Source organism: Chaetura pelagica, unplaced genomic scaffold, assembly GCF_000747805.2.
Source record: "Chaetura pelagica isolate M959 unplaced genomic scaffold, ChaPel_1.0 scaffold29, whole genome shotgun sequence".
In the NCBI taxonomy this organism is placed as follows: domain Eukaryota; kingdom Metazoa; phylum Chordata; class Aves; order Apodiformes; family Apodidae; genus Chaetura; species Chaetura pelagica.
In genome coordinates, this window is record NW_009970720.1 from 373949 (window position 1) to 401175 (window position 27227).

At 39.6% G+C, this 27227-nt stretch overlaps 2 protein-coding genes across 2 annotated transcripts in view; one reads left to right on the top strand and one right to left on the bottom strand.

The window, feature by feature from the left end:
- UBAC2 (UBA domain containing 2) overlaps window positions 1–27227 on the bottom strand; it is a 113167-nt gene that overhangs the window by 71448 nt on the left and 14492 nt on the right. The window contains exons 2-4 of the mRNA XM_010006345.1: window positions 14133–14260; window positions 11150–11269; window positions 10622–10728 (exon numbers count right to left, since the gene is read on the bottom strand). Of these exons, the coding sequence (XP_010004647.1) occupies window positions 10622–10728; window positions 11150–11269; window positions 14133–14260 (355 nt within the window). The remainder of the gene's footprint in view (window positions 1–10621; window positions 10729–11149; window positions 11270–14132; window positions 14261–27227) is intronic.
- On the top strand, window positions 7588–8553 carry GPR18 (G protein-coupled receptor 18). The gene has a single exon (XM_010006330.1). The coding sequence runs from the start codon at window positions 7588–7590 to the stop codon at window positions 8551–8553; it is 966 nt and encodes a 321-aa protein (XP_010004632.1).

Sequence of the window (27227 nt, forward strand, 5' to 3'; positions counted from 1 at the left end):
GACAAACCATGACAGTAATTAGGACATTTAATATATAGCTGACTAGGCTACAGTCCTCTTAAGCTGCTCTGTTTCCCATTCCTTCAGCTCTGCTGCACACAGCATCTATACTCGCAGGTTGAGGAGTGGGAGAGGAAAGACAGATATGCCATGATGCAGCTTGAGAGTAACACATATGGCAAAACTGGTAACAACTGCAGTAAGTTTATGCATTCAGTGCCATGACAACTTTTAACCAGTAGTCTATTCTTAAGCCTTCGCTGTCATACAATCCAATATGGGAATAAAAAATTAAGCACAACTTCAGGAAGATTGAGAACAGTAACCCAAAACTGTTTGTGAACTCACTCACCATAGCAAGCGGCTAAATTAGCAAACTGATACATGGGAGAGTTGCTTCCTGCACCTTGGTGCACTCGATTGTGCAAAAAGCTTCAGTTCTTTCTTTTCATTAGGACCAAATGATAAGAAGTTCAGAGGGAGAAGGAGAACACAACTCAAGCCTTCTCCTCACCAAACTGAAGAAGAGGATGATCCTTCTACCCATCTGCATGCAGGACTTGTCTGTATCAGCTGCACAAAGCTCATAACATAGTAAGTGGACAGGCAAAACATACTTTCCTGTAACATGACTAAACCACTGAAAGAGAAAGACCTAGCGTACTTCTGCAAAAGCAAAAGCATGAAGACAATCCCTTCAGTGCTGCACTTTGACACTGTTGCACAGTATTGAGTTCATTTCTTGTAAGGCTGACTGCCAGTTAGTGCAGGCACTGCAATAGATCATGTGTGCTCTGCCTTACCCTCAGACATGAAGTACATTGGCTCAGCTTTACCTACCCAAAACCAGCTTTAACACAACATAACAAAACTAAAATTATCTTCTTTACTCCCCAAACTTCAGAATAGCAAAATAAAGAGCCCGTAGGGAACTAAGTATTTTTTTCAGTAAAAGCTGGAGCAGTGGAAGTACTCACCCATCTGAGGGAAACCAAGACACTCATCGCTAGCAGATAAAACAGTACAGAAGGTGAAGAAAATAAAAATAGAGTCAGGTGCTTCCTACAACAGGAACCAAAGTGCCAGGGGAATGAGGCACAGCAGAGCAGCCCACTGCCTCTTGCAAACCAGTTTGTAACTTTTCACTGGGGTGCTCAAGTCCGAATGTTTATCACAGTGCAGCTGCAGTGAGCCTGAGCACCTAGACAAGAATTAGCACATGCTTGCTGCTACTGCAAACACCTCTTGTCAGCACACCGCTACTAGACAGAGCTGCCCCTCCATGCTTAAGGGGAAGGCCTTTCAGCCTGTCAGCAACAGAGTGGTTTGGCTGCCTTTGCTCTACCAGGCAGACTCTGCAAAGCCTGAGTGAAAGCAGAACACAGACTGATATGTACATGTTACAGCAAACCAGCTGGTTAGCTAAGGTGCCTGGAAACTCAACAGGGCTGCTCTTATGCCCCTGTGTGAACTTTTAAGTGTGACTTGATTCTGGCTGCCCTCACAAGGTATGACCTCAGGCACCCCTCTTCAGAAAAAACAGACACAGCTATGAAGCCTCGCCCTTCTGACCCTCCCCCCAAGAAGACAGCAAGCCGTACACTGCATACAGGTTTCCTGATGCCAGCCTCAAAGTTTGCCTGGTTTCTATCAAAATCTAGAATTACCTTTGTACTCCCTCTTTAGCCAAGGCGAGCACTGCCTATCCACTTGCTTGTTTTGGAACACCCATGGCCAGTTCAGGTTGGAAGGGACCTCCAGAGTTCTGTACATTTTTTTTCCCAAAATAAAGTACTCTCACCTGTAAGAGTTCAAAAGCCTAGTTATTCCCTTCCAGGAGCCACACACTCCCTTTAAAACCTTTCAAAAATATATATGTCAATGAATTTCCATGAGCTTTCACAAAACGCAAAAACAGTGTGAGTGACTCATCTTGCTGGAGCATGCTCCAGAGTTGTTTTGCTAATGATAAGCTACTGAAGAACTTTGGACACTAATTAGTCCCTTTAAAATACTCCTTAATCCTAAAATACTAAGCACTTTTAAATATACTTATATTTCTGTAGCATTGTCTGGGCAGGATTTGCAGCTCATTGCATTTAAGAGGTCTTTGGAATTATCACAAAAATTAAGTTTGGTATTATTTCATCTAACCAGGCAAGACCAAATATTTGAAGATACTATTAATCTACACGCTGAAAACCATACCCAGGTCCCTGCCTGTGATTACTTCACTCATCACACCAACCTGTGCAAATACCTGTGTACTACCACTAATCCATCCAACAGAGATAAATTACACAACTCCAGCAGAAAGGGTATTTTCCACAAAAGTTACCTCTAGCACTAAGTGAGGATCGCCCACCTATGTTACTTTTACAGTCAGCGAAGAAAGATGTTACCAGAAACAAACTTGATTCTGGCTACAGCTGAGCTGCAGGACTTTTTTGCTTCTGGCACCATGGTGCACCTTCTGGCAAATCCTTGATTGCATGCCAGGAGCAGACTGTTCCTGTTGCCTTCCTCAACACACATCTCTCTTTTGTTTCATCTGGGGGAGGCAGAAATGGAGGCCATAAGAGATAACAAACTCTCTGTAGTGTGCTTCAATGTCCCAAAGACAAATGGTCACACCTGGATCAAGCAAGTGCTCTATAGAGAATCAGCAATGATGTCCTCTGAATGACTCTTTCAAATGCTAGAAATTCTTTTTTGAGTTGACAAAATGTAGGAAATTAGTCCTTTTTACCTATCAGCCACTGTGAAAACTGTCATCCCAGCAAAGATGTCTGTCGCAGTGACACAGTTCAGAGATTTTACTCCATTTTAATGAAGGCTAAAGCCTTCCTTCATCCAGTATTTTTCTGCAAAGCTCTTAAATAGGCATTTTATTATTTTAGGCAATGAATAAAATATAGAAACATTGCTGTTGCATTAGTAAAACGTTGTAAGTACAGCCATAAATTAAGCTGTGTATTCAAGTGGATCAAACTTCTCATTTCAAATGAACTGAGTTTCTGTCACTTTCAGACTGACTACTACCCAAGGCAATGTAAACAAATTGGGGATTTCCACAAAAAAACAGACTACACGCTATAGCAGATATATTTACATTGTGCTTTTGCATAACCAAGATGTGTATTGCCGCAGATATTTTTTCATGCAAATGTCAACCAAAAATATGCTTTGATTATACTAGAAACATTTTTTAAAGTATATATGATATATAAAGATATATGGTACAACAGCCCAGTTTAACCACACTGGAAATAAAATAGAAGCTTGAGTATTCAAAGGTAGTAGACATATCAAAGGTATTAGAAATATCATTTCACAGATACCACATGTACATGAAATATTAGCAAGATACTTTTAAGTATGACCAATAAAAGCTCAGAACTAGCTAGACTGCGTCATTGTTTCCTGCCTGCAAAGAGGAGCTATTTCAGCTGAGCTCATGTGAAGCAGAGAAGAGGAAGTCTAAACCTTCTACAGGTTTGGGGGCTATGAAACAAGCATCTCTGAAGAAATTCTGCAGTACACAGAAGGTGAGTAACAATCCATTATGCTATGCTAACAAATTAACTTGGGTGTTCATGTATGTTGCTAAAATAGACTTCTTTCTTCAGAAGATGAACACAGAACTTTTTGAACTAATGAAATCTAGTTCTTCAGTGCACTTTCAAAATATCAGCAGCATTCTATAAATAATGTTTAAAGCCAAACACTGCATTTGTAGAAGCATAGTACCATAAATACTGTTGTTTAGGATTTTAACAAATTTAAAAACATGCAATAACTATCAGCTTTGCTAAGTACATTATCACTAAAGGAAAAAAGTTTGGTTTAATCTTGTTGCTTGGTCTCTCTGTACTTCACTGAAAGCCATGTCCTCCTTAGGGTTATGTAAGTTTATGTAAGGAACAGCCAAACTTAAAGAAAAAAAGGAGATTGAGAAGAAAGATATGCACACAATCCTTTAAATGAAGCCACTGTTGCTTAACTCATAGTAAGAATCTGGAGGAAAAGATTTAATTCTCATTTTGTTCTGAAAGTCTTTCTTATCATATACAGTACATAGATAGGCTTCACAATCCACATTAGAGATCCAGGACCTCAGATGTCATGAAAAAAATTAAAACTTATAAAATATATGGACCAACATCAAGAGTAATAATTCTAAATTAACACAGGCATCCAGAAACCAGTGACTCCTTCAGCAAGGGCTTTAATCAATACCAGTAAGTGCTCCCATTATGAAAAACGGAAAACAGAGCAAAATATCCATTCAGAGGCACCCAAAGATGTACTTGGCTTGACCTGGGAGATACCAACCTGAGATCCACATAGAAAAGTACTGATGAAAAAGTAGAACATCTGTCTTCATGTATAAAAGCAAATAGGTAACTAAAAATTTTTTTTAAATCTCATCATCTCTCACCTATATAAATATTAAACTTTAGATTCTTAAAAGTTAAATTTAGGAGAAATACCTAATTACAACACTGACATACATTTAAATCCATGAACTTTGGAAACAGCGTCTTCAACAACACAAAAGAAACAAAAAAACCCTTTTTGTTAAGTAGCTCCATTCTTTAATTTTTATCTCAAAATTGGCACAAACTGGAAATAACCAGCAAACAAGGCATGGAACCACAAGTTTTCCTGACAGAAGCTCATGCCAGATTCAGCTGCCTCTCTTGTCATCAACATCAGCCTGCTGGTTATTTTGGAAACAGGACCTGACCAGGAACTATTACAGTCACTGCAAGTCCAAAGGAGAGAAGGACAAATCCTAAATCCACACTGTTCATTAACATTTTTGTATAAAAAGTGAATTATTCTACCTATCCTATACATTACTACACAGTTCACCTGCTAAATCAGTCAGGATCTTGAGATAGATAGTCATGCACTGTACCATACACAATCACTGGCAAAAGAGAATAAAAAAACAGAACAAAGGAGAAAACATTTTAAATGTGTGGGGGTAGGGTGCGTTAAGCAATATTTGGACAATTTTATGCAACAGCAATGGAAGTGGGACAGTATGCCATAGAATATTTCAAATGTGCTAAAAGCATGTGCTACTAAACCCTTCCTTTGAGCATATGTCATCTATCTTTCAATTAAGTCTGCTATCACTCCATTTTTAAAAAAATTTTTGTGTTCTTCATATAATGAGGTGTTTTAGAAGCATTCACAAAGATGCCCTGCAAAGCTCTTTTTAATCAGTATTATACACACAGCTTTTCCCATACAAAATATGAATGCTGTTACATGTGATAATGACATCATCTAATCACAAAGCACACCTTTTTGTTTCATACAGCTAAAAATACGTATCTTTCAGACAAAGGTTTAGGGATAGATATTTGTACGTGTTTTCTTTTTGCATCTGTAAACTGGAGAATTGTAAGAAAATCAGAAGTCCAAACTTCCTATTTCAAGGCAGAAACTAACCTGAATAGACATTTAATAGGTCATACTTAAATTTGTTATTCCATGGATACTTTCCTCAAAAACAGCCAATATTTGCATCTCAAAGCAAGATGCTAGATTAATAAACACTGATTCGATCCACTGTGTATTCCTACACCACTGAAAAAAGTACCTGTTAACATTACAGTGAAAACCTAAAGCAGATGAGCACTAAGAATAAGCTTTGTTTTTAATGCATTCCCTACTTCTGAAGATAAAACACACAGGAACTGTATGTGCTTCTCCTCTTGAGAATAGTTTTCGTGCCTAACTGATACTATAGAAGTTACCTGGCTGTCCATCTCAAATGGGAAGGTCAGACAACTAACTCTTTCCTCCTCCTCCTCCTCTTCACAAAGCTGCCACAGGGTTGGGTAAAAGGCCAAACAAGAGGAAACCTCCCATGCAAAATCATGAAACTGTTACCACAGCAAGAGCCAGGAAAGTGAGGGGGAGCAGGTTAACTAAAGCACCGATGCAAACACTAGCTAAAGTCTGTCTTCCTCAAATGGCTCCACAGTAAACTGAGGATAGTCTCTTTCTGCAGTCATCACCTGAGTCTGCAACATAACACTTCAGATGTTCAACTCCTATGACCAACAAGCTGAGACAAGCAACACAATTGTGCACTGGAGCAGCTGGCTACCAGGCAACAACTTTTTCCACTAAAAATATTAATCACCCAAGACCTAGTCAGACTGCACTGCTTCCCATTTTAAACTTTTTTAAAAATATGAAGTCTATCAATCTGTTAAACTCATCCATATGTCAGGTAGTTGGTTCTGATACTCTGAGATTAAATGCTGTATTAGAAGCTATGTAGCTATTAAGACAGCTTTTTAGGGTCTTTTATGAGCAACAGCATTCACCTATTATTTTGGGAGCTAAGTAGCTCCTACGCAGATAAAATGCAAAGTCAATACTTGACTTTGCTTATTCAAATGTCACTACATGCTATGCTCCCTTATTTCTTTTCAAACTAGTTTTAGTCTTTTAAATTTTCAACAGGGATAACTTGAAGACATTTTTTCTTTAGAAAATAACACAATAGTTTGTGTTGGAAGGGACCTTGAAGAGTCATACAGTCAAACTCCCCTGCAATAAGCAGGGACATCTTCAACTAGATCATGTTGCTCAGAGCCCCGTCCAACCTGACCTTGAATGTTTACAGGGATGAGGCATCTACCACCCCCCTGGGCAACCTGTTACGCTGTTTCACTATCCTCACTGTATAAAGTTTTTTCCTTACATCTAGTCTAAATCTACTCTTTTACTTTAAAAACCACTATGCTTTGTCTTATGGCAACAGGCCCTACTAAAATGTCTGTCCCCATCTTTCTTATAAGCCCCCTTCAGATACTGAAACTCTGCAATAAGGTCTCCCTGGAGCCTTCTCTTCTCCAGGCTGAACAACCCCAACTCTCTCAGCTTGTCTTCATAGGAGAGTTGTTCCAGCCCTCTGACCATCTTTGTGGCCCTTCTCTGGACCTGCTCCAACAGGTCCATGTCTTTCCTGTGTTGAGGATTCCAGAACTGTACACAGTCTTCCAGGTGAGGTCTCACAAGAGCAGAGCAGAGAGGGAGAATTCCCTCCCTTTACCTTCTGGTCACACTTCTTTTGATGCAGCCCAGGATATGGTTGGCATTCTGGGCTATGAGGGCACACTGTGCACTCATGTCCTGCTGTTCATGCACCAAAATAATTCTCTTACCTCAACTACAGCTGTTTGGATCTTTTCAATCTATCAGCTACAGAAGAACACTCAAAGTAACTGGTCAGTCTTTACTTTTTGATTCTCTATATAAGAAATCTTTTCATTAATTAAAAGTATTTAATTAAAACTAATTATAAATACTGTTTCTCACAAGTTTGACAGTACAGGTACTTCCCTCAGAGCAAATTAATGTATTTGTGGTCAGAAAAAGCAACAAAGCTAACACAATTTCACAGTTAAACCATCCATTCTCATCACAAAACTACATCCTTCATCAATATTTGGGGTTTTTTAAAGTTTTTAGTTGACTGAGAAGAACTTTTCATATTTTATCTGTCTTTTAGGGTATTTATGGAGTGCAACAACTGTTCTTAAATTCAACTAAAATATGATGCCTGGAAATCAACACCCTGAAGAACATAGGATTGCATCGTTGGTCTTTTACAGTTTTGTACTGACAGTGGGTTTCTTGGTGAATGCGACTGCTCTATGGGTTTTCAGCTGCACTACCAAGAAGAGAACAACTATAACTGTATATATGATGAATGTGGCATTACTTGACATAATTTTTATCTTTTTCTTGCCTTTTCGGATAATCTACTATGGGAAAGAAATGTGGCCTTTTGGAGATACATTCTGTCGGATTATCAGTGCCTTCACTATATTTTATCCAGCCATTGCACTCTGGTTGCTCACTTTTATAAGCGTAGACAGATTTATGGTTATTGTCCAGCCCAAACATGTCAAAGAACTAAAAAATACCAAGAAAGCTGTGCTAGCTTGCACTGGAATCTGGGTAATGACCCTTGCAACAACATCCCCATTGCTGTTTCTACAGTCTGATCCAGACAAAGCCTTGAATTTCACCACCTGCATGAAAATGCTTGATATCATCCATTTAAAGGAAGTAAACACATTGAACTTTTCTCGCTTGATTTTTTTCTTTTTGGTTCCCTTGCTCATCATGATGGGGTCTTACCTAGTCATTATTCATAATTTTATCCATGGCAAGATTTCCAAACTGAAGCCTAAGGCCAAGGAGAGATCCATAAGAATTATAGTCACACTGATTGCACAAGTACTCATCTGCTTTATACCTTTCCATGTTTGCTTTGCCTTCCTGATGCTGCAGGATGGAAATACAACTTACAATCCCTGGGCAGCCTTTACCACCTTTCTCATGAATCTCAGTACATGCTTGGATGTTATACTGTACTATATTGTTTCTAAACAATTTCAGGCAAGAGTCATCAGCGTAATCCTTTATCGCAATTACCTTCGAAGCGTGCGCAGGAAAAGCTTCCGAAATGGAAGTGTAAGATCACTTAATAATATGAACAGTGAAATGATATAAAAAGGCAAAAAACAAGTCAGGGGACACTTATAGCATAAGTAAGTGATTCTTTTTTTCCAAATTCTAGCATTTTTGCTACACTGGAGAATGTTCTATAGCCAGAAGAAGCAGATACGTTTGTTGCACTGCAAATACGACAAAAGAAGAATAATTGCATCCCTTTTATACTTGCTCAACACCTTTTGTAAATGTGAAATGAACTAAAATCTAAAATCAGTGTTAAACCTTCTGATGCTTTTGTAATCTCAAAAGATTGTGAGTATTGCTAAACGTGAAGAAGTGACTATCAGTATAATAAAGCAGACAACACTGAAGAGTTATGATGCAATATATATATTAATTTTTTGTATTTGCACAGCCAAATACTCCTGAAACTACTGTGTATCTCACACTTCTAAAATTAGCTTAATTCTTTCAAGATCAATATATTAGCATGACTTAAAGAGAAAGCATATAAAAGTAACATTTCATTCTCCTAAAAATGTCTTTGATGCTGATTTCTTTATAACTGACAACATTCTGCAGGCATAGATAAAAACATCATCAAAAGTCATAATAATCAAACTGTTCCTTCGTTCCCTGTGGGTGTGATGTGCACATTTATTACTCACTACTCTTGCACAAAGTATGCTTTTACACACGTGAAAACACTGAATTTGTCAAGACACATTAGCAGCCTACGTCATGTCCCAGCAACAGACTTCAAGGTAGCAAAAATGAAGAACTGCAGTACTGCTCAAGCTTTTGACTCCTTTTCACAGAATCACAGAACCACTTAGGCTGGAAAAGACCTTCAAGATCACTAAGTCCAACCATTACCTCTACTCTACCAAGTCCAGCACTAAGCCATGTCCCCAAGCGCCACATTCAGACAGCTTCTGAACACATCCAGGGACAGTGACCCAACCACCTCCCTGGGCAGCCTGTTCCAATGTCTGACAACCCTTTCAGGAAAAATTCTTCTTAATGTGTAGTCTAAACCTCCCCGGGCACAGCTTGAGGCCATTTCCTCTTGTTTTATCACCAGTTACTTGTGAGAAGAAACCAGGTCCCATCTCTTTACAACTTCCTTTCAGGTAGTTGTAGAGGGTGATGAGGTCCCCCCTCAGCCTCCTTTTCTTCAGACCGAATAGCCCCAGTTCCTTCAGCTGGTCCTCATGAGACGTGTTCTCAAGGCCCTTCACTAACTTAGTTGCCCTTCTTTGGACATGCTTCAGCACCTTTTGAATACTCACACACTACAAAAGCCACATCTTTATAACATCAAACACGTGCTTTTTCTTCCTTATTAAATCACACTTCAGCTATTTTCAAGAGCCTCAGTAGAAGGCCTAATATGGTCTTTAATATTAAAAATCTCACTCCAAGAGCTTTAATTTTTACTTCAGAGTTAGCAATACATGGAAACTCAAGTCTGTATGAGGCTGATCTCACTTGTCAGAAGCTTAACCACAAAGGCTCTGCAAGCTCAGTGGTTCTACTGTAACACGTACATTCCCTATTAGGTGCAGAAATCTCAAGTATAGGTTATTCGAAACTGAACCACTCAATATCCTAAAGCTTTAAGAACTTCAGATGCACGCACTAAATGCAACACCATGCTTTAGCACTCCATTTTTGAAACACAAACATATGAAATACCAGGATGAAATGCATATAACTGCACATGCATTCATAAGTGAATATAAAGACACAAATGTCTGTGATTTAAGAATTAAATCAGCACCAACCTGATTTCAGTTTTCAGGTTTATTAAATTGAACAAAACCAAATATGGCAATAATATGTGCACTGGAAGGCATGTTTCAATCATGCTGGCAGTGATGAAAGGGACTAACAAAATGGAAAGTAATCATTATATGGATAATTTATAAATTAATTACCCACAGATCACAACTAGGAAATGAATGTTTTAAAATATAATAGTCATGCCAAGAATCTTTACACTATAGTTCAAAAGAGAAGTAAATTTATTTGAAGGGTTATATGAGGAAAGTCGTTTTAAATTAAGATCTGCACAATATAATCCCTTATATGTAGAAATCCCAATCCATTAGGAGCTACTTACAAACCAGAAGGCAAGCTGTTGATGGTGATGCCAAATATATACTGAGCGATTTCTACAAGGAGAAGATCAAACAAAGCTGAGAGCATCCAAGCACCCAGTAAAAAGGACTGGAAAGAAGAAATTTAATTGTAATTAATTCAGTAGTTTAAAAAGAAGCTTTTAATATATCTCTTTTTTTATTTTTAACCACTATATTATTTACATTAAGACAAATAAAATCCTGAGTACAACAGAATTCCAGATCCACGTGTTAAGATATTGAAGAATGAAGAGTTAGATTTGTTACCAAAATTAAATTTTATGGGTCTGATAACTTTCAACTGATATAGCTGCAAACTTTAATTAGAATAATCCACTAATTGAAAGACATCAGTATAAATTTAGATTTATGGAAACCACATTTCCTTTAAAACCCTTTAACAAGTATTTCTATGTGAGTAATAAAACTGCAGTACTAACCCAAGACTACAAGATACTAAATAGTGTAGAAAAGTTTCTGCTTTAAAAAAAAAAGTAATTGGAACTTACTGAAAATTTTCTGCTGCCATATCTTCTTTCAAATATTCTAAAGTTGTAAATTAGCAGACTGCTGCAGAATGTGTCTTTCAGATCAAGACATATTGTTCTCCCACATACAAGTCTCCATATCTAGAAGGTTAAAAATCAGTATGTTTAAGTCTCTCTTCCTTCGAGGAAATTTATTAGAGAATTTGTGCTCAGTATAATACCAAAGTCAAATAAAAGAAATGCAGTGCATTTAAGGAGGGAAATAAAGAGAGTAGAAAGCTACACAGAGTTCAGTAAGTCTGCTTAAAAATAAAACATTTGCAAGGAAGAGGTCAAATATATTTTGAAGTCCCTAGTTCAGTTACAAGTAAAAATGGAAATCATAACACTAGTAAAATGTAGAATTGCAGAAAAAAAATATTTGTAAGTGATCTCCAGATACCAGCTAGTCCAGTGTACTGACAAGTCTTGAACTTCTCTAAGGATGGCAATTCCACACCTCTCTGGGCAACCTGTGCCAGTGTTTGGCCACCTCCATGGTCTAAAAAACTAAATAAAATCCTTACATCTAGGTAGAGTCAGACTTTCAAGACCTATCTGGACACGTTCCTGTGTGATTTGCCCTGGGTGTTCCTGCTGCAGCAGGGGCACTGGACTCCATGATCTTCAGAGGTCCCTTCCAACCCCTATGATTCTATGATTCCACCCTGTGTTTACTACCTCTTGCACTACCTCAGTACACTTCCAAGCAGAGTCTGGCTCCAGCTTCTGATCTGATACATATAGACAGCAACAGGGTGTCTCCTCTTTGCCTTTTCTTCTTGAAGCTGGGCAGACCCAGTTCCCTCAGCCTCTCCTTGCATGTCACATGCTCCAACCCTCTGACTGTCTTGGTGGACCCACTCTGGTGTGTTCATACCTTTCTTGTACTGAGGAACACAAAACTGGGCACTTGTATACACACACCACTAACCACTGGCCTCCAGCTGGAGTTTGTGCCACTGCTCACAACCCTGTGAGCCTACCAGTTCAGGCAGGTTTCAGTCCTTTTCACTGCCTCTTTATCTTGACTGTACTTCACCAGCTTGTCTGAGGATGTTATGGGAGACAGTGAAAAAAGCTAAACTATGGTCAAAACAAACAAGATCCACTTATTTCCCCTCACCCACCAAGACAGTCATCTACCTCATCATAGAAGGCTATCAGGTTAGTCAAGATTTCCACTTCATAAATCTGTATGGCTACCCCCAGTCCCTTTTTGTGTCTGAAAATTCCTTCCAGGACTTACTTCATCCCTTCACAGAGATAAAGATGCTGCTGACTGGCCTGTAGTTCCCCAGTCTCCTTTCTTGCCATTTCTGAAGACAGAAATGACATGTTTTCTTACAGTTCTCAGGGACTTTCTTTGATCGCAATGACTTTTGAGAAATAATCTAGAGGGGCCTCCCAGTGACAGAAGCCAACTCCTTCAAGACTTGTGAGTGTATATCACCAGGTTCCATGGACTTGCACATGTCCAGTTAATTTAAATGTCCCCTAGCCTGATCATGCTTCACTGAGTTCAAGCCTTTATTGTTCCCGACTTTCACTCACCTCGATAGCTTACTCCAAAAACTATGACAATAAATGAAACAATCATTTCAGGAAAGAAAAAAACTCAAACTCACACATTCCCCAAAGCATCACAGCAAAAGTATCTTAGCTTCTACAGATACTTGTAAATGTTCATGCACAGTACAGGTGGTTTCTTGGAACAAAACACAACTACTACTGGTTTTCAGCAGATCAAACAAATGGAAAGAGGAAGACTCTTCTAAAGATAAACTACAAAACAAACAGACAAGCAAAGAAACCTCAAACCCAAAAAATTTACATGTAAAAGTTTAATTGTTTCTCAGACTTTCTCCTCCCTCTCCTTTAACACTTGCTTGCAACACTTCTAAAAGGCAGACATTGATTTACATATTTTTGCTGCACAGCAGTAGCAAGACACATGGAAAATATGAGCAGTGCTCAAGCAGAGTTGTAATCTACATTATTACAATAAAGCTCTTGTTCTTGACAAGAAAGACCTCAGAGTGCAACAGCACACAGCATCACCAGCTAGGTTTAATAACCTTTTTGGGCTAGTCAATATCTTCAGAGACATTGACTACATACTTTTTTGATCTAACTATAAAACGTGGGATAAGATAATCACAGAGGCAAATGCTGAACTTTTTCTGTTGAGCAGTAGTTTGCCATTTCCAAAAAAGAAAGAAAAAAAAAAAGTTTCCACAAAACGTATTAATCACTTTTAAGCGCATTATTTCAACAGTTACAACTGATACTAGAGGATTCTTCAGTAAGCTGAGAACAAAACCTAACAAGGTGTAATATCTAAGAGATAAAGTATCTTGGTTTGAATTTAGAATAAGAAATAAATGCCTAGTAAAGTAATTAACAAATTTGGCAGATTACTGAGCAGCATGACAAACTCCCCCATCACTCGGAATCTTCCAATTAGAAGTGACAGTTCTATTCAACAGGAAAATTTTCCCCACAACTAATTACAGCAGGAGTTACAGAGTTAAAGTTATGGTTTCTATTGTTAAAATAAATAATATATATTCAGAGTACCTGAACACAATAGTGGTCTTCAGCCTCAAAAACTAAGCACAATAAGATACTGACAATAACATCAAAATACTTATGTTATTACATGGGTTAAATCACATTTAATTCACAGCAAGCTTCCATATGCCACTCTGTGGAAGGAAAAATGATACAAACACAGTTATTTTCCAGACAGAAGAAAGAAATGAAAAGCTGTGCTCTTAATTTCAGATCTACTTTTTTCACTTTTACCAAAAAGTGGCCTACTGGCGTGACATTAAAAAAGTTAAGAACAAGCTGGTCTACCACAGTGAACAAAGGGAAGGAACAGAGGAGAAACAGACAGGGGTAAAAAACACACAAGAAAAGCATAGTTTGCAGTTTCTTTCAATACAAAATGAACTCTTACCTGAAAATCCTCTTTTATAGCTTGTAGGTTATATGCAAAGAACTTCTGATAATGTTGGAAGAGCAGAGTCAACAGAATTGAGATGGCACTTGGGACTAATAACAGACTCTTTGACAAAGGTGCTTTATCTTAAAGACAAAAAAAAAAAAATCAGATTAGAGAAAAATATCTCGTATTTAAAAAGTGACATATTTAAACAGGTGATTGGAAAACATAATAGCAGTGGCACTTGACTTTCATCTCAGCAACTTCCCAAGTTCACAGCAACTTGCAAATAGATAGGAAAACCACACCAACCAAAGGAAGCCTTTGGAGATATTAAAGACAGTTACAATACAGAAACTCTGCAATATTATTTATTCTATGTTTTTTCCCTTTTTCAAACATGCAACTTTACTCACATTTACTTCTTTCCCAAACATCCCAGTTATAGGACACAATCTTCAAATACTCAAAAACTGCTTTTTTTTGCAGGTTATTATTCAATCCCTGGCTCTGTTGTCATTGTTCTTAGGTAACAAAAGAAGCAGTAAGACTACTTTTAAAGTACTAATAGGAATTAGAGAGCAGGAGCTCAGGAAGAACAAAACTGCATTTAAAAAGTGTGACACAAGAAAACTTAGTACACATCCAGATAAACTGACTACCTTGAATGATGCCCTCAACACCTGCTGCACACAAGAAGAGTGAGCTGCTACAAAAGGAAGATGGTAACAGGCATCAAAGCGAAGATTTTCACCATGGCCCAATCCCATTGCACTTGAAAAATGGTTCTTACTGTGTAACTTAAGCATGATCCTCATCAAAATACTAACCGATGACATAAAAAACAACTTTCATGGGCACTGTTAGCTGTTCTTAGCTCACACCACCTAGAAGTCTGCAGTCTTCTGATATCATGTGAAGCAAACATCTCTTCCTACAGGTATCTTAAGGTAAACTTGTACTTAAAAACTCTTTTTTCAGTCCATAAGCATACCCTTGAGTTCATTATTTACAGACCCACTTCCCTTACTCCACTTAAGCAATTAATGCCTTAAAGCACAATCCTTTTGTTGAAATTAGGCAGCAACAGGTTGACAATACTCTGCTAATCATAAGCTCTATACTTTTATGATTACTTTTTTGTATGAGACACATCAGAAGGGCAGAAAGCCCTGGGTGAATTTCTCTTAATGAAGGAAAACTACCTGCCTTTCAATTTAATATATTTCTTTGGAATTTTGCTCTCCAAAAATAAGGTCTACAGCGTTTAGATATGCATTTTAAAAATTATTCATTCCTCTGATTTAGTTGGATACTTCAAGGAAGTCTGAAGAGTCAAACTTTTTTTTACTCATCAGAGTACTGCAGAATACTGAGGGGAAAAAAGAAGCTGGGGCTCCTGAAAGTTACTGTGTAAACAATGCACACACACATTCACTTGAAACTTCAGGTAATGCTCCCTTAGCTAACCTAACTTAGTTATAATAACATTTCTTAATGTGAAAAGGTCAGTTTTATAATCAGGATTCAACAGATATTTGAAAGTACAGCCTAAATCAGAACAACAGTAGTAATCACAACAGTAGACATTTCTGAACCGAAGTTTGATAAGACTTGTTAATTTACTATCTAATACATTTATGCTATTTCATGGATTTAAATAATTTTTTACAAGAAGTCACTAATCCTATTATACTTTTCACATCAGGATCACATTACCACAAAAAAGGTCACAAGCAAATCACTAGACTTCCCACGGTGATTATGTATTTCTACACTGGTTTAGTATTTCTATTTAGATTTTACTGTAATTTTAATATCATTAGATAATTTTTACATTATAGGTAATACACACTTGAAATACCTTACCCTATCAGGCTCACTCCTAATTTGAATGTGTTCAAAAATAACTAACCAACAGAACCTTATCTATTTTTTCAAAAAGTGTGAACACACATTTTTGTTGTAAGACGCCTTTTAGCTTTCAGCTTAGACACTTAAAAACCTTGTTATAGAGCAAAGGTACTTATTTTTAAGCATGTCACCAAGTGAAAACCACAGAAATAACAAACCCATTAATGTGACAGTCACCCACAGGGAACATCACATGAGTAACGGAAACACATGAGAAACGGAAAATTTCTCAAAACGTCATCATGGTTGATAAGCTTATTCTTGTCCAGTTAACTTGAGAAAGATAAACACTTCCAGATAAATAACACATCTCCTAAAATGTTTTTTTCCAAATTTTTCACTGTACAAGTGAGTAGTTTGCTTTAGCCCACAACAGCATACAGATCCTTATCAAGGACTGCTGTGAGGTCACCAGTGAAGGCACAACCCTGCCACTGCTGTGGAATGTCTCAACCAGTAAGACCAAAAATTACTAACAATACTAGGCACTATACCACCAAGAATTCTGACACACAGGCCAAATTCCTTACTTGGAATGTAATGAAAGCAAAATTCTAGTCCAATGGATTTGCAAATGCCTGCAGGACAGAAACATGTACTACCAATCTACTGGGGTACCAGTGTCTATGGGCAGTGCCAATGTAAATGTGCACAAGGAGAAGAAAACCATAGTGCCTCTATACCATGTGATGAAAGTATAATGAAAGGATAAACTCTCATTCTGATCCTGAAGAGTTAAAATACATCAAATACTGCCTTCAAATACCTTGGAATAAATTTGGAACACCAAAGTACTACTCAAGTGGCAATTCTTTCACAGAATAGGCAGTAATAGCATTGCTGCTGCAAAACACATGCTGAGCTTCCATCCAAGTGAAGAGAGTAATTTTTTAACAACTAGCAAAACATGCCCACGCTATGACAAAGAGCAAAAAAATAGCTTCTGCTACAGATCTTTGCTTCCCCCTGCTGCAATGGAGTACTTCTCCCAAAACTACCTTGTCATTGTCACAGGCAAATGTCCCAACCTTTGCACTACCACTGCACAATATAAGGCTGTTCCTAAAATGTGACATGAATGAAAAAAACACCTCTTAAGTCTGCACATTCCACCCCTGCACTCATTACAAAGCCCACAGATCTTCTTCCTCCACAACCTACCATGTTTTTAGCTGCCAGTAACACTTTCAGAGTACAGAGAGTTAAGGAATAGATGTGTCCATCTGCCACAAACAGAGGGAAAGGTTTATGGCACAACTGCTCAGCTAGTTGCAGCTTCAGAAGCTGCTCTTGCACAAATGAGAAGAACACAAAAGTTCTGGTAGCACCAACAGCTACAGTTTTTGAAATTACTTCCTGCTTCCCCCCTGTTCACCACTCACATAGGAAGACAGATAGCAGATGAGCATGTAAAAGCAGGCAGCAAGACAGTTTCAGAAGGGCTTTTGGGGAGAACAACTCCACCCCCTGGACTGCTATTCTGGGCTGAGACACAAGCACTGACTTGGGAGAGGACCTCATTGCTGGCTCCAGATGATGAGCAGTGGCTGCAGAAGCTCAAATTAGCTCTGGACATCTTTTTGTGGGGATCCCTACTGAGCTTACACCATACCTGCAGACAAAACATGCTGTGTAACAGCTTTTTTTCCCACTACTATCTGCGAACTTCCCAAACCTATCTACTATGTGACAGACATTTCTCTTTCATATAGATGAATTCACTGCTGGAGGCTACTGTAATGGTAAGAAATATGCATGAACTATCTTTTAATGCTGATACACAAGATCTGCAAGTCTTTTAAATCACAACTGATGCTCATCTGAATGCACAGTACTTCCCAAATACACTCATGGAATCTGTGTTTTGGGTGGCTGGTTGTCTTGTATTAAGCCATAACATAGATATTCATCTACTGTATTCCAAAATCTGTCCAGGAACCTGCAGCAGGTTCCACAGCAGACAGTGATGTTTCAAAACGGTCAGCTTTTCAAGGATTCAATGCCTCTTGCCTACTATTTCCCCTTCAGATTCAGTTTTGCTACACATCAAACAGCAGCATGAACACCGCCTCCTGAATGCCTGGAAACCCATTGTTCGATAATAAAATCTGGAAAGTAATTTTTAAGTGCTTCCTAGGCACCAATATGTGCTTATGGGAGACTGGAGCAATCTTACTAGATCTAAGGAGTAAAAGCTTGTCTTTATTATAACCATGCATCAAGTCCTGAACAGTAGCCAAGAACAAATCAGAGCATGCCATGGAGGGAGGATGACAGACAGATACAGACACGTCATACTGCTTGAGGAACCTGGAAGACACCAAGAGACTGCATGCTTGCTGGCAGGATGGAATTTAACCATATGATGATTTTTTTAGAGTTTGTTCAATCCAGTATAAGTATTTTTCCAATGTTTTATCCTTTGAAAAAAAATAAAATGCCAGAGGACCCCTCAAAAGCAATGAAGTTACTGCTTCCTGAGAGTATGATATGACTGAATGAAGTATTCTGGGTAACAAAAGCAGCTCTTGCCCCTGACCTAGGGGACAGAGCAGACACAGGAAGGGGATCCTGTGTTGAGACTGTCACTTCGCAACGTTCTCTGGTGGTTAATCATCATGATGCCTGCAAGTGAACACAGTAACAGTATCACTGGAGGAACAATTTTTCATCAAATTATTATAAACTTAATGCAGAAGCTGAGAGATTAATCACATTAGTATAGACACTAAGAAAATCAATAAAGAAACCATCTGTGATCACATTTTAAATCTATTTTTAAAAGGCACTGGCAAGACTGTAATCAAACCAGTTACCTATACATATACTGTTTAAAAAGCTGCTGGGTTTAGCTCAGGTCACAAAAAGTGAATGAGGAGCTCAAACAGAATGAGAAGCTACAAAAAAAAAAATAAAAATTCTAAAAGGAACACTTGAAAAGAAATACAAAATGAAACAAGTTGAAGTTAACAAAAACACTCACCTCGTTGAACAGCCTCTCTCCCTCCCAACCACAGAGCATATTAGCATACTACTGTCAGAAATATCAGGTATGGGTACACCACAACACCACATGGAGATCCTCAAGCTAGCTTAAAATGAGCTAGCTCTGCAGCAGCAGCAGCGCCACATTGTTGTGGTGTTAAATGCATGGCTAATTGAACTGATGTGGCTACACTGCTCCCAGGAATCAAGCTATTTGGAACCAGGCTACACTGTGGCATGCTGATCACAGAATCATAAAATTCTATGAATGCCAGGTTGGAAGGGACCTCAAGAATCACCTGGTCCAACCTTTCTAGATTCTACTATTGTTTATATGAGATGGCTCAGTACCCTGTCAAGCTAAGACTTGAAACTGTCCAATGTAGGGGAATCTACCACTTTATTTGGGAGATTATTCCAATGTTTGACTGTCCTCATGGTGAAAAATTTACCTCTTGTGTCCAATCAGAATCTCCCCAGAATCAGCTTCTATGGCCTGGCACCCAAAAGCACTGGTAAAGACAGAGGTGAAGAAGGTGTTGAGGACCTCTGCCTGTTCAGCATTGTTGGTGACTAGTTCACCTCTCCTGTTTAATAGTGAGCCAATAATATTCCTCTGTTTCTGCTTGTTGTTATGGTATCTAAAGAACCCTTTCTTGAAGTTTTTGACATCTCTTGCCAATTCTGAGCTTTTGCTTTCCTAACTGCACCTCTGCATACCCTGGTAATGCCCTGGTAATTATGTATAAGCTGATTTGTTTTCTCATATATTGTAATATTGTTAAGCACAAAAGTCTCATACATTTGATACAAACTTCATTTCACCTTTAGTCATACCACTTACATTAAGCATCAACTTACATACCTCTATTATTTTCTAGACACCTGTGCACAAAACCCTTTAGTCTTGCAGGTTATGCAAGCAGAGGAGCACAGCATTCCCTTCTTGCCTGGGGGATTTTAAACTAATTGCTAGCACTGCACTACAAGGTTCACAGAGAGGTAAAAGCATAAGCTGCATTAGCAGAAATACTTGCAAGGAAGTTCAAAGGATTCTACTCCCTACTATTACATGAAGTAGCTTGTGTGTAGTAGGTAAAGTAGTCAAGTATTTTCCAGATACAGCATGTGGATAGGCTTTAAAACATTGACTCAGAATAAGCTTTCCTACTATGTCTATATGCAGTATTGCACATAGCATTAATATTGAGAGGGGATATTACAACATCTGTATAGAAGTTTGGTGTTGGTCTTACAGATTTAAGTTGTTGGAAAGACCTTGATGTCTTGTAATGGAAAGCCTTTTGTGTATCCCACTTCACTCCTGGGAAGCAGCATATTGAAGAAGCAGCAGCAAACACAGCTAAGCAGCACTACAGTACATGAGTCAGTCCAGTGTCCGTTTTCATGCATTCATGCTAGCCTTTGCAGAGCCAACTGAAGTGTTCCAGCAGCATCCTTCATGGGACTCCAGTTGCTGGCAGAACACAAGAAGCCAGTCTGGGTGCGGTACCACAGCCCACCGCTGGAGTTCCTCCTGAAAGCCAGCTGCTGCAGCACACTTCCCCACACACTGCAGCGTTGCTTCACAAGTCAACTCAGCTGGGTTAGCTTACTAAGTCACTCAAGTATGCCTCTGCTGTGCTTCCTACTATCCAGAGTAATACTTTTCTTTCCCAGGGCATTCCAGCTCCTCCAATATTTCAGATTACAGAAACATTTGCACCTGACAAGGGAAAATTCTCTGCCCTTTTAAATGGTGTTCTTCCTTGTTTTCCGACTTCTGTACCTCATAGTTGTAGCGTGTACCAGGTATTTTTACACCTCCTCATCCAAAATTGTGTGTATCATGCACTGGGTAGGTGTGTTACCAGCTCCCAAGCACCATCTCAGTGCCATCCTCTGCTACACCTGATACTGCCTGTTTGGAACTCAGCATATCACTCCTAGCAAAGGACCTACTTGTGTCAACTGGCTTACTCAGGGTTGGACTGTTCATTCATTGGAGGGGTATCGAGCTCTGCCTAGATGAAAAAGAATGTGCTGAGAGCTTATGGGGTGAGAATTAAGGGGCAGGCTGACATGGGGAACACTGTTGTGGGTGTTTACTACAGGCCACCTGAACAGGATGAAGAGGTTGATGAGGCCTTTTACAGGAAGCTGAAAGTAGCCTCATGATCATAGGCCCTGGATCTCATGGGACACTTCATCCACCCTGATATTTGCTGGAAAGGCAAAACAGCTAGGCACACAGTCTAGGAGATCCCTGCAAAGTGCTGATGACAACCTCCTGATGGAGCTGGTTGAGGAACCACATGGGGAGGTGTGCTACTGGACTGGTATTTACAAGCAAAGAAGGTCTTGTCGGGGATGTGAAGGCTGGGGACAACCTTGGCTGTAGCAACCACGAAATGGTGGAGTTTACTATTTTCTGTGGAAGAAGTAGAGAAATAAGACAGATTACAGCACTGGACTTTAGGAACACAAAGTTTAGCCTCTTCAAAGATCTACTCCATGGAATATCACAGGCCAGGGCCCTAGAAGGTAGGGATGTCCATGAGAGCTGGGCAACTTTCAAACAGTACTTGCTCCAAGCGCAAGAACAGTGCATCCCTATGAGGAAGAAATCAAGCACAGCAGGTAGGAGACTTGTAAGGGTCTTCTGGAAAATAATTAACTGGAAGAAGGAAATTTACAGAATGTGGAGAACAGGACTGGCCACTTGGGAGGAATATGGGAATGTAGTCAGAAAATGCAGGGATGCAATGAGGAAAGCTAAGGCCCACCTGGAATTAAATCTGGCAAGGGGTATCAAGGACAACTAGAAGGGTTTCTTTCAGTACATCAATCAAAACGAGGAAGACTAGGGAAAATGCAGGCCTGCTGATGAAGGAGGCAGGTGCCCTAGTGGTGGAAGACTCAGAGAAGGCAGAGTTATTGAATGCCTTCTTTTCTTCAGTTTTCACTGCAAAAGCTGACCTTCTTGAATCCCAGACCCTGGAAGTAAGAGATAGGGTCTGGAGAGAAGAAGACTTTCCCTAGGTAGAAGAAGACCAGTTTAGAGGCCACTTACCCTATCTGGACATCCATAAATCCATGGGCCCTGATGAAATGCATCCATGAGTTCTGAGAAAGCTGACAGATCTTATTGCTGAGCTACTCTCCATCATTTCTGAAAAGTCACAGAGAACAGGAGAGGTGCCTGAGGACCAGAGGAAGCCCAGTATCACTCCAGTCTTCAAAAAGGGCAAGAAGGAAGATCCAGGGAACTACAGGCCAGTTAGCTTTACCTCTGTCTCTGGGAAGGTGATGGAGTGACTCATTCTGGATGTCATCTCTAAACACGTTGAAGAATAGAGGTGTGGTCAACATGGGATTTACCAAGGGGAAATCACTAGCCTTCTGTGATTTACCTAGGGAAATCTGCTAGCCTTCTGTGATGACATAACTGGTTGGCTGCTTGAGGGGAGAGCAGCAAATGTCACCTACCTTGACTTCAGCAAGGCTTTTGACACCATCTCCCATAAAATCCTCATTAGGAAACTGAGGGAGTGTGGGCTAGATGAGTGGACAGTGAAGTGGATTGAGAGCTGGCTGTGTGACAGAACTCAAGAGGGTTGTGTTTAATGGAGCAGGGTCGAGTTGGAGGCCTGGAACCAGCAGGCCTAAGGCTCAATACTCAGTCCAGTCTTGTTCATAAAAGACCTGGATGAGAGGACTGAGTGTATTCTCAGCAAGTTCGCTGATGATACCAAACTGGGAGGGATGGCTGACACTCCAGAGGGCTGTGCTGCCATCCTGTGTGACCCAGACAGGCTGGAGAGCTGAGCAGGAAAGAACCTAATGAGGTTCAACAACAGCAAGTGTAGGGTCCTGCACCTGGGGAGGAAGAACCCCATGCACCAATATAGGTCAGGAGTGGATCTGCTGGAAAGCAGTTCAGAGGAGAAGGATCCAGGACTCTCAGTGGATAGCAAATTATCCATGAGCCAACAATGTGCCCTTGCTGCCAAGAAGGCCAATGGAATCCTGGGATGCATAGGGAAGAGTGTGGCCAGTAGGTCAAGAGAGGTCATCCTCTCCATCTGCTGTGCCCTGGTGAGGCCACATCTGGAGAACTGCTTGTAGTTTTGGGCTCCTCAGTTCAAGAGAGACAGGGAACTAATCGAGAGAGTCCAGCAGAGGGCAATAAATATGACTGGGGGATTGGGGCATCCGCCTTATGAGGGAAGAATGAGAGAGCTGGGACTCTTCAGCCTGGAGAAGACAAGGCTGAGGGGAGACCTTATTAATGCCAACAAGTATCTAAAGGGTACATGCAAGGAGGATGGAGCCTGACTCTTTTCAGTAGTTCCCAGTGACAGGACAAGGGGCAGTGGGCACAAGCTGGAACTTGGGAAGTTCCATTTAAATATGAGGAAAAACTTGTTTACTACGAGGGTGACAGAGCCCCGGAACAGGCTGCCCGGGGAAGTTGTGGAGTCCCCTTCTCTGGAGATATTCAAAACCCACCCGGGTGCAGTCCTCAGCAATCCTCCCTCTAGGGGATCCTGCTTTAGTGGGGAGTTGGACTAGATGATCTCTAGAGGTCCCTTCCAACTCTGACAATTCTGTGATTCCAAGGGTTTGCTTTCATATGTGTCGCTTATAACACTTTTCAAGAACCTCTCTGCCTATGCATGTCATGTTAAAGAGCACTGAACCGGAGAAGCAGAACGGAGGGCTTAGACCAGAAAACTCTCAAACTAAGATAAGAAATACTAGAGAAACACTTTATGTAAGGACTCGACTGCAGTGCTCAAAGTCATGACACGTCTCTTCAAAAGGCACACAGACAAGGTCACAGACTTCACAACACACCCAGCTATTCAAACATTATTTACAAGAAAGTCTAACTTCAACAGAATAATAACTAATGACTTTGAAAAAAAATTTTTGTTCAGAATAGTCATGGTATTTTAGCAGAAATAAAGTTTGGCCATCAACCAAGCAAAGATCCCTATAACAAAAAGAGCCAAAGGATCTATCTACGGCTAAATATAGATTATTTTTCAAGGACTGTTTTATCAACAAACTGTAAAGAATTCAACAACAACCTTGCCCTGAATGAAGAGCACTAAAAATCAGGGCAGCTACAGTACACAAATGCACTTCAGAGAAGCTTAACTGAGCTAAACTTACTCTGTTAGGTCAGTATTAGTATGCCAGGGCTACCTTATAATACAAAAGCAAAATGCTTCAGATCCAACAAACCTAACAGTGCTCTTCCTCTAGAAATTTAGAAATGCAGCTAAGCAGTAATCTGCACAGACACACAGATATATTTCTTTTATTGCTGAAATCAAAATACTCAAGTTCTTTTATTTACTCTAGATTTTGTTCATGCATGCAGCCAAAGATTTATCCAAATAAACGTTATTTAGAAAAAAATTGTGCTAAAAGGAAACTCCTTCCTCCCGTGTTTCCTAGAAACATTACATCATTGCACTGCTAAGTGGCAGCATTCTACCAAAATTCACTCATCTCTTCTGCCACATTTTGCCATATTAAATATTTGTAGTATTACACAATAACTTAATTTTAACAAACACACAGATTTCTTATTTTAATTACAAACTATCTTGTCCTGAGCACATACAGTTACCATGTCTGGGACATAACAAAAGACAGAATTGCTTATAGGGTCAAATAAAGTTACATTCTTTTTTACTGCAAAAGGAATATCATATGGTGAAAAATGTCCAAAACTTAATATTCTAATTAAATTATTCTACATTGAGGGTCAAAGGCCAGTGTAAAACACATACTGAACAAGCAGCTTGCAAATATCCTGACCATGTTAGTCTCTTTGTAGTTTAAAAGCAGAGTTTTGTTTCCATTAAAACATCAGGAGATGAGAGAAGCAGCCTAGAAACACCTGAAAGAAAGGATGCAAGGAAGAGGGAATAATTCAGTATCAAGGATGTTATTATGAATTTGATCTATCTAGTGCATCAAATAACATTTTTTTGAGTTATTTCTCTGATTTAGACCTCTAATGACAATACAGACTATTAAATTTGTTTCTACAGTCTCTTGGAATTACATTATATAGTCCACTGTTATTTATTTTGGTTTATTCTAAAATTAGCAGAAGAAATAAAAACTAAAGAATCAGGAACATGGACAATAATACCCTCATTCAAGATTCTATCAACATTCATTAGACTAATATTACCAGATGGAACAAAAAGTTTATAACTAGCTGTAACTACTTATGAGCCACTGGTTACTCTCCTATCAGGAAAGTACTAAATGCAATTTCAAGAATGAACTAACCAGAAAAATTAACAAGAAACAAAATTTTTCAAATGAGTTCAATAATTGTTTAGGTTCTGATAAGAAATTTCAGAATTAGAAAGTTTTTAAAAAGGAGGGTAGGCCCAACCCAGACTTGTTTCTAGAAAACCAGGAGACACTTCACATAAGAAGCCCAGTAAGAAACACGTTACCGAAGTGTAGTAGAGCTGGGGCATCATCTGTTGTTTGCTTTCCCATTGCAAAAGGGGGGGATTCAGAAGAAAGGAATGAAAACAAGGCAAAACGAATATAGTACCCTCTGACATTTTTACCACTGCACCTATGTCTGAAGACACTAAAGACCTTCGTCTACTAGAAATATAATCCACTAGGTTACTTTTTAAAATTACCTAAGATACACAGGGCTATAAAGATCTTAGTATTACTAAGTTTTACCAAATGGTATTGTGATACGGCTTTAACCAAACATTACAGATATTAGGAATTCTGTCAGAGATGGCACACTAGGCTACAGAAGCCTTCTGTCTGACCTGGCACAATCATTCTTACCGCTGTTGAACCAGGCGCTGGCTTGTTTCATCTAGGGTCTCTGATACAGGTCCACCAACTGGGCCCCAAAAATTGTTTGTCACTGCCTTTCTGCCAGAGCTTACTGTTCCCAAGATCCAGTGCAGAGCAAAATATGGACGCACATGTATGCTCCTCTGATGCAACATCAGGAACTGATTCATTAACTGTCCAAACCATCAGATTCTGCACATCACTGACTGAACCCCACATATCTGATGCTACTGCAGCAGACCCTTCTGCTACAAAGGCAGAAAAAAAAGACTGAGAGCACAGGGACATCTTAAACTGCCACAACTGTGCACTAGCTGAGTATATGTGACTCCCACCTAAATCTGCCTCTACTAGAGTTTGTCAAGTGAACGTGTACCAGCCAAATGTTATTATCACTTTAGGTCAAGTGGTGAGTTGAGTAAGAGTGTTCATTGTATCAGTTTTCCATAAGAAATACAAATTTTAAAAGGTAAAACAGTTACTTTTGGCAGAATGGTGTCTTGTCTTGGTTTTTCTCCCAGCACAAATAGGTTTCTTATGACTAGAATTTTCCATTCGTCCTTCTGATGGACTGATCTTGGGAAAAACCTTTAAATACTGACTGTGCCTTTCCTTCCATTCAGCCAAACAAGGATACTTCTCACCCCACCTTCAATCTCATAAGGTGATATAAAGAGACATGCCACCAAAAGATTGTTTTTCTACAGTGTCTAGTACAGGGAAGGGGGGAAGGAATTAAATTTGCAGGAGCTGTGAAGCAAGTACAGCGTTATTAGAGCCATCTGCAAAAACACCACCCCCTCATTTGGATGCCTCAAACAAAATACAGCTACAACTAATTACCCCTTCTTTCTTAAATCCCAGACTTATCCCGCCCCTTGTCAGAGGGTGCTTCCACACTCAGATGTGTATTTTGTGTGAGTCACGAGTTACTCAGCAAAGTTGTGACTAGCATCTGTCCCAGCCTACTCGGAAGCCCGTGGTGCCAAAGTCCACACCGCAGCCAGTTCAGCCCTTCAGCGCCGCAGCAGATTCTCGGTCCTGAGAACAGGCTCAGGAACAAGCCCTCGACGCCTGTCAAGGCTGCCCAGGCAGCGCCGGGATATTAAATGATCGACATACGCTGTCCGTAAAAAAATACATTTAAACAGCGCTGGGCACGAATTTGCCCTTAAATCTGTCTTCCCAGTAAGGCGGCTTAGGCAACAACCTCCTTTTCACATTAAAAAGAGTTATTCCTCCGTTCCGAGAGGTATCTCTGTCTAGATCTATAAATACCTAGACACACATCGATACACATAGGGCAGGGCAGCCGGCCCCAGGAGCGCCGGGCACAGCCCCTCGCCGCCC

What these genes read in the sequence shown, in the direction of transcription:
- GPR18 (XM_010006330.1), top strand. Translation starts at nt 7,588, where the DNA reads ATGATGCCTGGAAATCAACACCCTGAAGAACATAGGATTGCATCGTTG.